Below are 15277 nucleotides of genomic sequence, written 5' to 3'. Positions count from 1 at the left end.
ACTAATTTCTTTAGTTTAGGGGGGTTTTGGGGGATTTCAGGACCATGGATTTGGTGATGGTTTATAAGTGATGAGTTGTTGCTAATTGCCTTTTGATGGGGTGGGGGTGGTGGGGGGCGGTGTCCCACAGTTTTCAGCTCCTTTTGAGCCCCAGCTCCTTGTGTTTATACAGTGGGGTGCTAATGAGGGCCTGCTGCTTATGCCCTCCTGTCTCCAAAATCTCCTAGCTTGACCCCACAGGAAGTTTTACCTCTCAACTTTCCACCACCCACATATTTTAGGAAAACGTGAGATTGTGTCACTCTATAGTTGCATGGGTCTGAGTCCCATCTTCATATTAAACAAATTGTTTTGGTCAGCCAACATACACATTTTGATGGGAGCTTTTATTATTACCCCCCATATAACGAAAGTAAAATTTATACCTATTTTTTTGTTATGGTATTTCTATCCTTCAAATATTTTAATCACTTTATCTGAAAAGACTTATGATTTAGAAAACTTTTCAACTTATGAAATAAATGTATTTTATTGTAACTTTTTCTTTTTTTTCTTTTTTCCAGATGACTCTAAATTTTAAGCATATCCTGTGGTTATATTATCTCTGTAATGCTGCATTTGCTGCAGGTGAGTCTTTTTTGTTAGTTTCCACAATGTTTTGTCTGTTTTTTTTGTGTGTATTTTGATCTTGGGTTTACTTTAAACCATTTTTTTATCATCATGTGTTTTTAAACTGAGCCATGTGTCCATCTATGCTGATGATGCATCTGCAGTAAACAAATACATTTTTAACAATTAAAACCTTTATTATTCTGGTAAACGTTTCATGAGTTGTGTGGCTTAATGGACTGGGTTACTTCTGTAATCACAATGCTCTGGCTATGATCACCTTTTTAGTTAAACAGGGCTCCTGGTCTGCAGACTGAACAGCTGTTTTTATCACACATGCTAATACAAGGTCTTGTTAAAGCACACAGACACATGCCCCTAGGGCTGCTTCACCAGATTTGCTAAAGATTCTCTACATTGTTCCCTGTGAATACCAACTCCTTCTTTTCCACCCACTCAAAACATTTCCAAAAAGAGCCAAATGGTAATTTGGTGATGTCAGTTGAGCTCTATGTACAATAACCAGATGGCATAGTCTCACTATTTACTTACCAAAGGAGTTTACTCTGAAAGTAGTTGGATTATATCTCATCAAATTACCAGTCTTTTGGGTCTCAGTTTAGAGATTTTTCATATTACTTTTCATATGATTTGAATTTAGGGTTGTTAAAAGATAAAAAAAATAATTAATGCTGTATTTGTAGCCATGGCAAGATTCAGAAATATGTTAACTGTGGAACAGGATGGGATGGAAGGATAAATAGGTGGAATGGATGGACAGATGGGATGGAGGGATGGAAGGATGAATGTGACAGAGGGATGGATGGGATGGGTTGGTTGGATGGATGGACAGATGGATTGATGGATGTATGAGATGGATATATATATATATATGTATGGATGGATGGATGGGATAGATTGATGGATGGATGGGATGGGATTGATGGACGGATGGATAGATAGATGGGTGGATGGATGATGAGTGGATGGGGATGGGATGGATGGATGGAGGAATTGATGGGATGGATGGTTGGGATGGAGGAATGGATGGGATGGAGGGATGGTTGGATAGATGGATGAATGGATGGGATGGGATGAGTTGGATGGATGGATGGGTGGATGGGATGGGTTGGAAAATGGATGGACGGATGGGTTGGGTTGGATGAATGGATGGGTGGATGGGATGGGTTGGACAGAAGGATGGACGGATGGGATGAGTTGGATGGATGGATGGGTGGATGGGATGGGTTGGAAAATGGATGGACGGATGGGTTGGGTTGGATGAATGGATGGGTGGATGGGATGGGTTGGACAGAAGGATGGACGGATGGGATGGGTTGGATTGATGATGGGTTGGATCGGATGGTTGGATGAATGGGATGGAGGGATGGATGGGATGGATGAATGGATGGCTGGATGGGATAGAGAAATGGACATATGGATGGATGGGATGGACTGATAGGAAGGGATTGATGGACAGATGGATAGATGGGTGATGGATGATGAGTAGATGGGGGTTGGGATGGAAGAATGGATGGGATGGGATTGATGGACGGATGGATGATAGAATGAAAGGATGGCTGGATTGGATTGATGGATGGATGAATTGATGGATTAGATTAATGAATGGGATGGAAGGATGGAAGTGATGGAAGGATTGATGGGATGGATGGAGGGATGATGGATGGATGGGATGAAGGGATGGTTGGATAGATGGATAGATGGATTTATGGATAGATGGGATGGATGGATGAGATGGGTTGGAAGGATGAACAGATGAATGGATGGATGGATGGATGGTTGATGAGTGGATGGGGAAGGGATGGATGGATGGATGGATTGAAGGAAGGATGGGATAGCTGAGTGGCACAACTAACTTGCTGTTTTTTTTGTGTGCCTGACCATCTATTTTGGTTTTCTGAAAAGCTTTTTGTAGTGTTTCTGAAAAGTTTAGTTTTTTTTTTGTAGAAATGTCTACATCAACTTAAACATATGTATTCCTGCCCGCAGAGATGGCAAAAGTACTCACTTTCCGTACTTGAGTAAAAGTACAGATACTTGTGTTAAAAAATACTCTGGTAAAAGTGAAAGTACTGATTAAACTTCTTTACTCAAGTAAAAGTAACAAAGTACAGGCTTGTAAATTTACTTAAAGTATAAAAGTAAAAGTAGAAACCACTTTTTTCATGCCGTTGCCTACATTTTAAATGGATGTCTGCCAATAGGACTAGATCTCCGTTGTGTTCATTTTCAATCATCTCGTCGTCCATACTACTATGCTAACGCCACCGCCACCAAGCTGCAATGATTTGCCGCAAATGAATACCGCCGAATCTGTCGATTCATCTTGTAGTGGTGCGTCAAATGCAGCGTAGATTCTCATCCAATTAGATTGAATTTGGTATTGATGATGTGAAAAATAATAACGGTAACTCCATTGAAATGATTCAAAACTAAAGTAACGAGACAATTTTTTAAAATGTAAGGAGTAGAAAGTACAGATATTTGTGTAAAAATGTAAGGAGTAGAAGTAAAAAGTTGCCATAAAAATAAGTAGTAAAGTAAAGTAAAATTATCAGAAAAATCTACTTGAGTACAGTAACGAAGTATTTGTACTTCGTTACTTCCCAACTCTGCCTGCCCGAAAATAGTCTAGCAACTAGCTCAGTTATTCTAAATATCATAATCAGGGAAATAGAAAATACAAAAAGAAGGAGTTCTTAAAACAGCTGCATAAACTGATCTATTTTTACACATAAAAGCTTTGGGTCGAAAGGTTATAGGGATTTTAAATTTTCAAGGTCCTTGCCTACTGCCCCAAAGAGACCTTGATAAATTCTGGGCCAAAGTATAGGGAAGAACCCTCTTGGTATCATATCATAAAACAATTCCAGTATCTTAACTGTCTGTAGTCTGTGTAAAGGCTATTTTATCTATATTTAGAACATCATCGAATTTGCATCAGTTGGCTATTTAGTAGCAAACCAATGAATATACATTTCTGCAAAATAGGTAAAAGAGAAGGGCCACAACCGATCTTCCTGCTTCAGACATATACTGAATATGGAACGCGTAAAACATTTGAAGTGAAAGTCAATGCTTGATTATAAGCAAAACTAAAAAATCAGGTCAAATGAACCTTCATTTAAAGTGCATATAACTATTTTAAATATAACTCTTATGTGAAGATATGGCAATTAGTGCTAAAGCATATAGGGCTGACATCCTGCACCTTTTAGAAGTGTCTCTTTTCAACACACCCGAGTCAAATAATCAGATCATTTGCAGTATTCTGGAGAACTTGGTGAGAAGGTAATTCAGCAGTTTCATTCAGTTGTAGAAGCAGAGACAAGAAATGTGCAGGGCACCAGAATTGAAGAAGCCTGATCTATAAGTTTGCAATGAGCGGGTATATCAAGGATTATTCACCCCAGACATGAGCAGACCAACATTTTTTTATTTTTTTAGAAAATTGTACATGTGTAAGAAAAATATGAAAATCACAAATACAATAATACAAGCAGCCAGATAGTATGGCATTTTTGTTATGTTATCTCTATATAATATTAGTGTTTGTCTGACTGATTTCTGACTGTTAATCTGACTGTTAAGCTTTTTCTGTTCTCAGTACCAGAAATATCATTGATGCTGCACAGCCTCCAACTACTACTACTTCCTGTGCAAATTATTACAGTCTTTTATATAAATAATCACCCAGTGGCAATTCTTTCACAGAACATAGTTGAATGAACCAGAATGAGTTTTTGAGATTTTAATTTTTAGAAAGTGAAGAAGTCCAACTTAGTCTTTGCTTCTCTCTGGCTGTCTGTCAACATCAGACTCAATTTATCTCCATTAATGCTTTAACATTAATGTTTACTGAAGTAACTTCACTGTAAAAATGTATAAGTATCTGTCTTTTTAAAAATAATGTATATATAATCCTACTTTAGGTTTTAGTGTAGTGAAGAGAAGTGTAAGAAGTAACATTAGATGCAGAAAACAAGGAAGACGGGTAACATTAAGTTATTCAGTTATGACTTTCTGTTTTAACCCATTTTTCTAACTCCATACAAATGCATTGTACATAGCCTGCACTCAGTAGGGAATTTTTTTCCAACAACCTTTATTTTAAAGATGAGGTTTAACTTTCCAAGAGTCACTTTTAAAACATGAGGCATGTTTTTTTTTTTTTTTTTCATTTTTAGGTTGGGTGTAGTGGTAACACCCTTTCAATGTTAAGAAGTCATACACTATATTATATCTTCTTGTATATGCTGGACAAAGAGTAAACACTGAATGTACCAGGGTTGGAAAGTCAAATTTAAGTAAGAACTACATTTAACTCATTTGACGTTTTTTTTGGCTTTCAGCATCCAGCACTTTAACAAGTATCCAACCAGTCTCTGGGTCCCTCTCAGGAAAAATAAGTCTTCCTTGCTCCTTCTCCTCTATCCCAACATCTGCCCCATTCGTCGGTACAAATGTTACCAATTATAGCAAAGATTACTTACGGATTAAATGGACCAAAATAATCGGACAGGATAAGTCTACAGTGCTGGTGTTCTTAAATGGGACCATCAAGATAAACCCACTCTACAGGAGTCGTGTGTCTGTGCCCAGCCACCCGGAGGATATCGGCGACGCCTCCTTAACGATTGCCAAGTTGCGGGCTAGTGATGCCGGCAATTACAGCTGTGAGGTCATATATGGCATTGAAGACATCCATGACACCGTTAACCTTGATGTCAGTGGTAAGTTATTTCTAGTTCCCTCTTTATATCAATCTAGAATAAGATGAAAACAGTGAAATTAGGAATATCATGCAGTGAAATCATCCTTAAAGTCCCCTAATAAATTAATCTATTCTAGTTATTCTTACTCAGTGATCTCATTGTTCCATAAAGGCATCTGTGCTTTATTTAAAAAGATTGAGAGCAAACAGCTTCATAAAGATTAAGGAACAAATGGAGTATATAGGTCAGACAGAACGCTGTCCAGATTTCTTTGGTAGGATTAAAGAAGTACATCCCAACCTTCAAACATTTCACAAAGAAAAGCTTTATCTCCTTTCTATCATGGAAAATAAATGCTTCTCAAGACATGTCTTTCCACTGCTTTTGATAGGGCAGACAAGGGGAAAATTGATTAGAGAACCAGCCAAGGCCAATGGTATAAATTAAGTGAGCTGTAGTATTCCACAACTCAGGTGGAAAAATGTTATGACAGAACAAATAGTAGCCACTCTCCCCACAAATTTATCCATTGGGTACATGCAATAAAAGAAAAAAAAGTAGCAGCATCTTGCTGTGGGGAGTTTCATTCTTTTTTTTTTTTTTTTTTTTTTATCAGGGAAAATCAAAGTTGATGGGAAACATTAATGGAATTACGGTAATCACAGGGCTATCTTGGAAGGAACTCTGTTAGACCTTCCAACGGACACCAACACAAAACAACTGAAATAGAATGGATTTGATCATATAGACTTATTTGTTTAAATGGCCCAATTAAACTCCGGAACAAAGTCTAATTATGATTTTTATTTATGATTGGCTATATCTGCTTTTCATTGAACCTGACCAACCTTAAAAAAAAAAAAATTGAGAAGAATGGGCAAAACAGCCTGTGTGAAAAGCTGTCAGCAGGAGGCACAATACACATTTTGACTACAGCTATCAGACGTAAATAAAAACAATTAAGTTAATTTTTGAGGAATTTGGTATCAAATAAATTTTTGGTTCTACACTGCAGTGTATTTCTATATGTTTCTCCTATTTTAAAGCATGTTTAAAGCAGAGATTATATATTGGTGTCTTCATACAGCTATATACAAGCTTTGGTTAACATCACTTCATGCTTTCTTGTCATCTCAAATGCTGCCCGTTTCTTTAAACCGGAGCAGTGACGGCATTGTCAAACAGCATATATTACCATAATAAAAAAACTAATGTTTTAGTGCCAGACACAGCATTACTAATCTTCACCTAGTTTAACTATTTTCATATATATGGTTTTGTAAGTAATGGTGGCAATACTTTATGACTTTTGTTGAAGGCATGGGTGGGGGGAAACTGGGATAGTTTTGGTTTACAGTCTGCCTGACCTCTTTTCCAACAATCTGCAATTTTAATTGAGGCTATCAATCAAATCTGAGGCGCGTGTTTACTGTCCACAAATATGGGGATTTCAGGGCCATGGCATCACATGTAGTTATGTTGTTCATTTGTGGTAAACAATGTGAGTATTTCACATATCCTCTCAGCTTATTGCAAACCTCCTCATTTCCAAAGATTCTGAAAGGCTCATTTATTTTACCCTTAGAGAGTCTTTTATAAAATACTTGCCAAAATTTACCCACCCCAGATTTATGCTAATGAATTGCAGATGATTATTTGCAACTGTGTATGCAATGTTTGGTTATCCCTGTTTTTTGAAGAGTTGTTTCTTTTTCTTAATTCTTTATTGCCAGGTGTTGTTTTCCACTATCGGGCAAGGAGTCGGTACGCCTTGAATTACATGAAAGCTGTCCAAACTTGCAAAGATATTGGAGCAACCATAGCTACCTATGCTCAGCTGAAAGCAGCTTATGCAGATGGATTTGACCAGTGCGATGCTGGATGGCTCTCTGACCAGACAGTAAGGTCAGCTCTTTCACCCATGCCACTATTTATTTATATGTTGTACATATGATCATATACAGTAATTCTAAAATATCTGGGCACAATGATAATCTCGAATAATGATTCTATTTTGCACAGATACCCGATTGCAAGACCAAGAGAAGGCTGCCGTGGAAACCTTGATATGAAACCTGGTGTTAGGACTTATGGAATAAGAAACCCTTCGGAGAGCTATGATGTATATTGTTACGTCGACAAACTTGATGGTAAGCAGTCTGGTGTAGATTTGAGATAGTGAGGTTTTAGATGCTTCAACTTAAAAAGCTTATAACACCACCACAGTAATAAACTTAATTTTTCACAGGAATACTTATTTTTCAATGCATATTTTGTTGGACAAACTGGCCTCACTTTTTATTAAAGGAGAAAGGGGATTGCAGAGAAGCTTCTAATAATTGGACTTGAAAGAATTGCTTTAGTGGTTTTTGAAAAGTCCCCAGCAAAAATGTGATAATTAGATTTTTAACTGTCCTTGGCACTGCTCAGTCTTTTTTTTTTTTCCTATCTATTCATTAACCAATTCAGTCTCTTACTGTTATTGGAATCAACTGCACTAAAGTATTTTATGATGATAAATGTCCCTGTTGTCACATTTGAAACTCCAGTCACCTCTCAGCAGTTGCTCCTTATCTGGAATTTGTTCAGGGCAATGTTTAGAGTTTGTGATATTAGCAAACAGATGTTAAACAAACAAAGTAATGAAAAATTATTCATGCCATTTAAGCTACCAAATGCTAGTGCTACGGCTACATGCAGGAATCAGTCCCACACCCCTGTTTTCATTTGCACTATATCATTGAGTGCTGGCCCAGACCCATACAGTATGTCCAGAGGTTGTGGTTTCTGTGTCTGACACACCAAATTGGTCATAAATTAAAGAATTCAATTCTCTTTTAGATAGCAAATAAAAGCTGAGATTAGGGCTGGGTGATATAGAAAAAAAGCTTATCGATAAAAGAAAATGCATATTGATCGATATTGATAATTATTGAAAAGATTTGAAACCATATTTTATGTGCAGCTCTGCCTGGACATTTTATGATATTGCTAAATGATTTAATTTTAATAAAGAACACAAACACAGACTTCCAATTGAATCTTTATTTAAGCAACTTTTTTAACCATAACAGAATTGTTTTAAAGAAAAATAACTTAAGAGACCTGAGTTTTGTTATTAAATACTGACAAAGAATAATCTAAAGTGACCAAAATTAATATAACAAATAAATGGACGTCTATCGATCGATATATATCGTTATTGAATTATCGCCCAGCCCTAGCTGAGATTACATTTCAGGAAAATAAAAGCTGAATGCATTGTTTATCCCAGGAAATATATTTATAATTTAGCTATTGCCAGTATATTTACACCAGATGTCAGTAAAACCCGTGATTCTCTATAAGAAAACAATAGTGAATAGGCTTATCGAAACCTTTTTAGTACCTATTGTACCTTAGAAGATTTTTATCAAAAATTTGCTGGTACATTTATTCTTTTGTCTATCATTCAGTAATTTGTCAGTTCTATTTAATAAAAGACAGCCCCCCATCCCAGCTCTTGTTATGGTATCAGTAATGGTTTGTGAAGCACTTTCTCTTTTCAAGCATGCTGTTTCCCATGAGTGGTAAATTTTAGTTTTATTTGACTAAATGCCTTGTCCAACTGTTTAGCAATAATCTTTAATTGGGCCTCAGCATGCGTACTTTTAGCAGGGAGTCTCTTGCAGTGAATTATGATCATTAGAACCTCCTTACAAATGGGTGGAATAAGATTTTTTTTTAAGATGAAAAAATATGCTTGTTAAATTCAGATTTTCTGTATTTGAGTTTCAAAAACATCTTTTAAGGATTTTTGAACTCCACTTAATACTGTTTACGCAGCAGAATTTTAAAAATAGTTGACAAATTTTCAAAGCCAGAGAGACACAACACGTACAAATAAAAAGGCATAAAATTGATTGTCTTGCAGTGTGTGGTCAGATGGCAAGTAAAGCAAACCACACAAACAGATTTTACTCAGGATTCAGTTTCTGTGAAAAAAAAAAAGAGAAATATAATATTTACATTTTTAATTCAGGAAGGGGAATCACTGAAGCCATGTCCATTTGTGACTCATTTTTAATGTGAAAACAAAGGAGAGAAACACTTCTCTCTCTGACTGCATGCACGGGCTGCAGCTGCTGCATCTGACTCACTGTCGGTGTTTTCGGGGTAATGGAGGGGCTCAGTCAGTCATTGCTCACTGAAGAAATTAAATACAGCGAGATTATAACCATTGTTTGCTTTCTTTATAATCAACACAGGAAAAAGTCCCTAGGTCTGTCACAAGTCCAATTTTTTTTGGAAAAAAATGTTACTAGAGGGATCTGAAAAGTCACTACATAAAGTGACAAAGTAAATATATTTTACATACACTTTTCCTTGTATGTGAAAAAACAAACAGAAACGTTCTCCTGCGCTTGCATGTAAACCTTGTGGAGTATAACCCCTTTATATACATTTATGGTTTGGATACAGTGTTTCCCGGCCAGGACTCAGATAATCTTCTCTGATTTCTTGACTCACAGCGTAGAGCTGTAAAAGTTTAGAATTTCAATCCCCAGAATCTGCTTGGCTTCTTGCAGACCCCAAACAACACAGCATATCATGCCAGGACAATCCAACATGTTGGATTTCCCCATTTGCAAATGGAGGTGTTCCAATATTCTACCGCGCTGACCCGATCACTCTGAAGAGATGAGACAATTCAGGATTATCTCCCCCGAATATCTGCCCCGAGAAGCTCTAAATACTGGGGGCTCTCGGAACGGGAAGATCGGGCTTTCCGTGTGAACCAGCCTTAACAAAAACCTTACTTTGAGCACTTAGCCATGGCTGGTTTATGGTAAAGTGAAGTCATTTCTATTTTGGTACTAAGCGTCCTGTGGTTTTATAACCTAAACATTCAGAATTTATACATTCATCAAAATAATTGAGTAACAAGGTAGAGAAGGTCTTAAGAGAGCTCTTAATTTGTACCTCATTAGCTGCTTCTTGTGCACTAGCTTGCTAGTGTGTATAAAACCTATTTATGGACATAAGATAGGACAAGACTAGCCAATTATGATTGACCCTATAAGAAAGCAGGGCAATGTTTTAAGTACTGACATATAAAAGTTGATATTTAGTGTCTTTTACTTTTGGAAGTCTAATTTAGTCATGCACTTAACACATATTTGTTTTGTTAATTGACTTATTATTTAATTTGCACATTTATTTGATTTAATAATTTTGCATGTGTGGATTACTTGAGAGGTTGCAGTCATCCGGTGTCAATTGCAGGTCCATTTTCACATTTGAAATATATCTTTAGAGACAAATGGAAATGTTTACTATATATATATATATATATATATATATATATATATATATATATATATATATATATATATATATATATATATATATATATATATATATATATATTTGCTCTCTGTCAATCCACTGGATAGAGGAGAGTTATTTGAAAAGAAAAACACAAGGACCAATCATCACCAAAACAAATAGTTGTTTTTAATTACCATTTAAAAGCCTTTATGTTGATTAAAATGTTACTTGCTTTTCTTATTTTATAATTGTAACTTTCTTTGCCTTTCTTTCATATTTAGGTCAAGTATTTTATCCCCCTGCGATCAGTGACCTAACATATTCAGAGGCCATTGAAGAGTGCAAAAAACACAAGGCTGTCCTGGCATCCCCTGGCCAGCTCCATGCTGCTTGGAGAAAGGGTCTGGATAAATGTGCCTATGGCTGGCTCTCTGACGGGAGCGTACGGCACCCTGTTGTAGAGCCCAAAAGTGTATGTGGTGGCGGCCTGATGGGTGTCAGAACAAAATATCGCTTCAGAAACCAGACGGGCTTTCCAGACCCCACAACGAAGTTTGGAGCTTACTGTTATAAAGGTAAAGAACAATTTCACATGATTTTTTTTTTTTTATTCTAACTTGAAGTGTAGGCCATGCCTTTATGAAAGAACAATAGATTTTAACACTAATCTTCTACTGGGAATTGTACAAAAAAAAAAGAAAAGGAAAATGATCTCAGTGATATATTCAGTTCTAATCTATTTGCTTTTTTCTTGCAAGCTCGTTCTTTTTTTAATCCTACGAGCTAATTCCACACATAGCTAACTGAGAAAAAACATATGTTCATTGGTTTTTGAACTAACTACTAAAGTTAGGCCCTTAATGGTTGTCTATGAGAAAGTATGGGATATTAGAATTGACGAAGATATGCCTGGAAATTATTAAAAAGTAATATTAAGAGTCAGGACTGAAATTCAGACCTAAAATGTTCGATGACTACAAAACAATGTATCCGAAAGTCCTTTTTCCATTCACTTCCGACGCTTTGTTTTTCACTATGCGTACACCATCATTTTCTTACATCTGAAACGATGCTAAAAATGCATTTTATATATTTTTCTAACAGTTTTCTTTTCTGTCTAAAATTAAATGACTATTTTAATAATTACATAAGTGTAATATCTTTATATTTCTATGATAATATTTATTGTTAATTGTACACATTAGTGCAGTAGTGCTAGTGTAATTACAAATAATGACAAGTTGTATTCCCCAAGTGTTTGTTATTGTGCTTCATTAGTTAAAGATATTTTAATGTATCATTATTTTTCCTTTGAAAAGTAAATAAAAAATGTGTCAATAATATATGTGTTACAGTTATATAGCTGTAATTACAGCCAGAAAATGTAAATGAAACCCAACAATCTAAATTAATTAATATGTTTTGGTTGAAATGTTGGGTCATTAAAAACTAAATGTATCCTAAAATGTCGGCCGAGTTTTTAAAAATCTTTTATCTGTGATTCTGTCCGTATTCCCAGGGGCACACCCAATAACAGACATTAGAGGTTGCTTAAAGAGAGTGTAATAGGGCCTAATAGGGCGTTTTTTAGAAAACGCTATCTAGCCCGCCCACCCCTTGCATCTTTCATCTCTTATTTCCGATGTCAGTTTTACTTCTGTCATTCTCACTTGGACTTATCTGAGCAGACGTCTGGATAATGGACAAAAGCTACCGCTGGACTTCTAAATTCAGTCATCCTTGGTGACCTCTGACATGGCCTTTCCATCTTTACAAATAGAGGCTGGACAGATAAGCTGACCACCACCTGGTCATTTTCTGCCCCTTGGGCCATGCTGACTCTTGCAGTGATAAGTACCAATGGAGTTCAGAGGGCATGCAAACATGCCACATTCACCTCCTGCTCTGTGTATTTCATGTCAGCTCTCTCAGCCGAGTTGTATTTACACCTTAGTGTAAGTGCTCTTTAAGTACCCCTGTTTGGAGGGACTCTGTTCTTTCTTTCTTTAAAGCCTGCAATATCATTTCAAGGAAAAAAAACATTATCTAAACCAACGTCACTTAAACTACATACAAATACATAGGCAAGGTAGCATGATGCAGTGGGAAAAGGGTGGTAATTGCTCACTGATTAGTCTTTGGACTTGCTTGAAAGCAAGATCGGCCTCTTTAATAGCAACAGTTTGAATGTGTTGGTGATATAATGCAGTACTTCTAAGAAAAGACTCTCATTTTCTTGTAATGGAAAAAGTTTCTCTACTACTAACGTCACATACACTGTAGTTTCATGAGCAAAGGCCTAACACGTAATGTTCAACAGCTGCTTTTATGCAATCTGTCTTTGCCACTAAGGACTTTGGACTGCTTTGTATTAAGTAAATGCAAGGGTCCTGAAGTACAGAAGAGCATGGATGGAGATGGATAAAATGCATTATTGAAATAGCTTATTATTGAAATACTTATCATAAACTTACCAGGCAGGGCTTTTATGACCCTTCACTCAGCTGAACCTAAAGAAAGTAGTCATAAAAGAATAATTCACCATATTAACATATTAATTACCCTGTCAGAATTACTGAGGCTGTTTTAGATCAAGAAGTGTTTGTAGAAACTTACACATATGTGCACATATAAAAAAAGGAAAAAAACAATTTTGTCACAAACATTCTACTCGTGTATGAGAGAAGATAATTAAACTGATTAAAGAGTAAAAACGTGTAGTAGCTATTAGCTCTGCATCTTAAGGAGGTTTGGTGGACTCTGCTTATAAACGGATGTAAACAGCAGTGAGCGTTGAGAGAGGAAGTCTCTCAAAAGTTTCTAAGAATGATTTGAAGTTGTGAAACCTCATGTTAATTTTCACTGTTATTTACAACACTGTTATGTCTCCAAAAGCAAAAAGGCAGTAAAGGGAAATTGTGAGCTTAATCTTCCTACAGAACTCTTAGAAAATAATTGTTAATAACTAATAGAATAGTTTTACACACTTACAATTATGATCATATTAATTTATGGGTTGCGGCTAGAAATATGCCTTGCTATATGCAGATCATATTCTTAGAAATTTTAATCCCATCATTATTTCTTCCAGAGAATATAAAATTCTGCGAATCAACTACTATTATATGAGCATTAAATCCATTTATACATTGTCTCTGCAACAATATATTTTTATTGGTTTTCCCAACTGACTAATATTTTTTGTATGTGCTGTTGTCTAGGAGGAAGAGACTTTTTCAACGAGACAGTCCTCGTGGATATGTCAATACACGAAGTCACAACGGCCACCACCAGGTCCACCACTGTTACCACCATATCCTCTGGCACAGCAACAGAGGCTGATGAGTCTCCAGATTCTAATATTTTCACAGATACTACGTCAATGTTCTCTGCAAGTATGGTTCCTACCCAGCCTGCTTCTCCAGACGAAGATGTTCAGTTAATCACAACAGTTGCACCAACAATCGGAGAGGATCCCGATGAGATTGATGATATGACAGAGCTAAGCACGTATGACAGAGGGCTACTAACCAATGAAACTGTACTTACTATAGCCACCACTGATTCTACTGAATCCATTGACGATCCAAGTGCTCACTCTGTGATTGAGATCAGCACAATCCGACCTGATGTACTTCTGCCAGACGACTCTTTAAGTACAGAAGCCAGGTTTGCAGAAGGGAGAACAGAGAAAACTGTTGTTACCCACAGGGTTATTGCAGATATATCATCTGATATCCTGGACAACCCCACAGAATCAACAGAACTGCCCAGTAAGGAGTTTTTTAGTTTCCCTGATGGAACAGCATCAGTTGATGAGTCTGGTTTTCAATCAACAACTCCAGTCCTAGACTACGATGGGATTATGACTGATCCTCTTCTTGAGGCTGGTCCCCCTCTCCTTCCATTTCAAAAGTTTTCCATACCCATTCCAAACCCCATCATTGTTGCTCCTACTTCAAATCCCATGGAAACAACAACCCCTACTACAGATGACACTGGCTTTAATTGTAACACTGTGCCAGAAAAAGACATAATCACCACAGAAACAACGGAGACCTTTAACATTCAAACACAAACTACTCCAAAAGCACAGGAAGGAGACCCTCTTGCTATATCTGGTACTACTGTGTCTGTCGGTGTTCAAACATCAGCTGAAGATGTGACATGGTCAACAACCAAACGCATCCTCAGTGAGTCAAGCACTCGGAAAACAGAATATTTTGGAGAAAGTCTGCCAGAGGATGGTACAAAAGCAAACATTGGGACAGAGATGTCTTACTCATCTCCTACAGCATCTGGTGTAACCAGCATAGTCTCATCCACCCCTACAGTGGTTACTGAAGCGAAGTTCGAGACAGAAAGCATAGAGATTCAGAACACGTCAGGTAAGATACATTTCTTAAATCTTGTAAAAATAAGGAATGTGATGCAACTTAAATGATGTAATCAAATTTTTACAAGGTTACTTTTGACATTGGTGTGGTTTAGATGATTGTTATCTATTGGCTTACCGACCTTACAGAGTTTTTCTATATCCACTAAAACTATGAGCATTGCTTTTTAATTATGGAATACATACAATTACAGTTGCATTAACATTTACATGTTGCAGTCTGTAT

General features: G+C 36.7%; 1 protein-coding gene across 1 annotated transcript in view; it reads left to right on the top strand.

The window, feature by feature from the left end:
• LOC119773048 (versican core protein-like) overlaps positions 1-15277 on the top strand; it is a 34867-nt gene that overhangs the window by 731 nt on the left and 18859 nt on the right. Inside the window, exons 2-7 of the mRNA XM_038269866.1 lie at positions 564-627; positions 4983-5363; positions 7079-7250; positions 7368-7495; positions 10937-11230; positions 13877-15043. Coding sequence (XP_038125794.1) covers positions 564-627; positions 4983-5363; positions 7079-7250; positions 7368-7495; positions 10937-11230; positions 13877-15043 — 2206 coding nt within the window. The remainder of the gene's footprint in view (positions 1-563; positions 628-4982; positions 5364-7078; positions 7251-7367; positions 7496-10936; positions 11231-13876; positions 15044-15277) is intronic.

This window comes from Cyprinodon tularosa, unplaced genomic scaffold (genome assembly GCF_016077235.1).
Source record: "Cyprinodon tularosa strain WSP-4 unplaced genomic scaffold, ASM1607723v1 ctg74, whole genome shotgun sequence".
Classification (NCBI taxonomy): Eukaryota; Metazoa; Chordata; class Actinopteri; order Cyprinodontiformes; family Cyprinodontidae; genus Cyprinodon; species Cyprinodon tularosa.
This window is presented reverse-complemented; position numbering and strand designations above follow the sequence as displayed.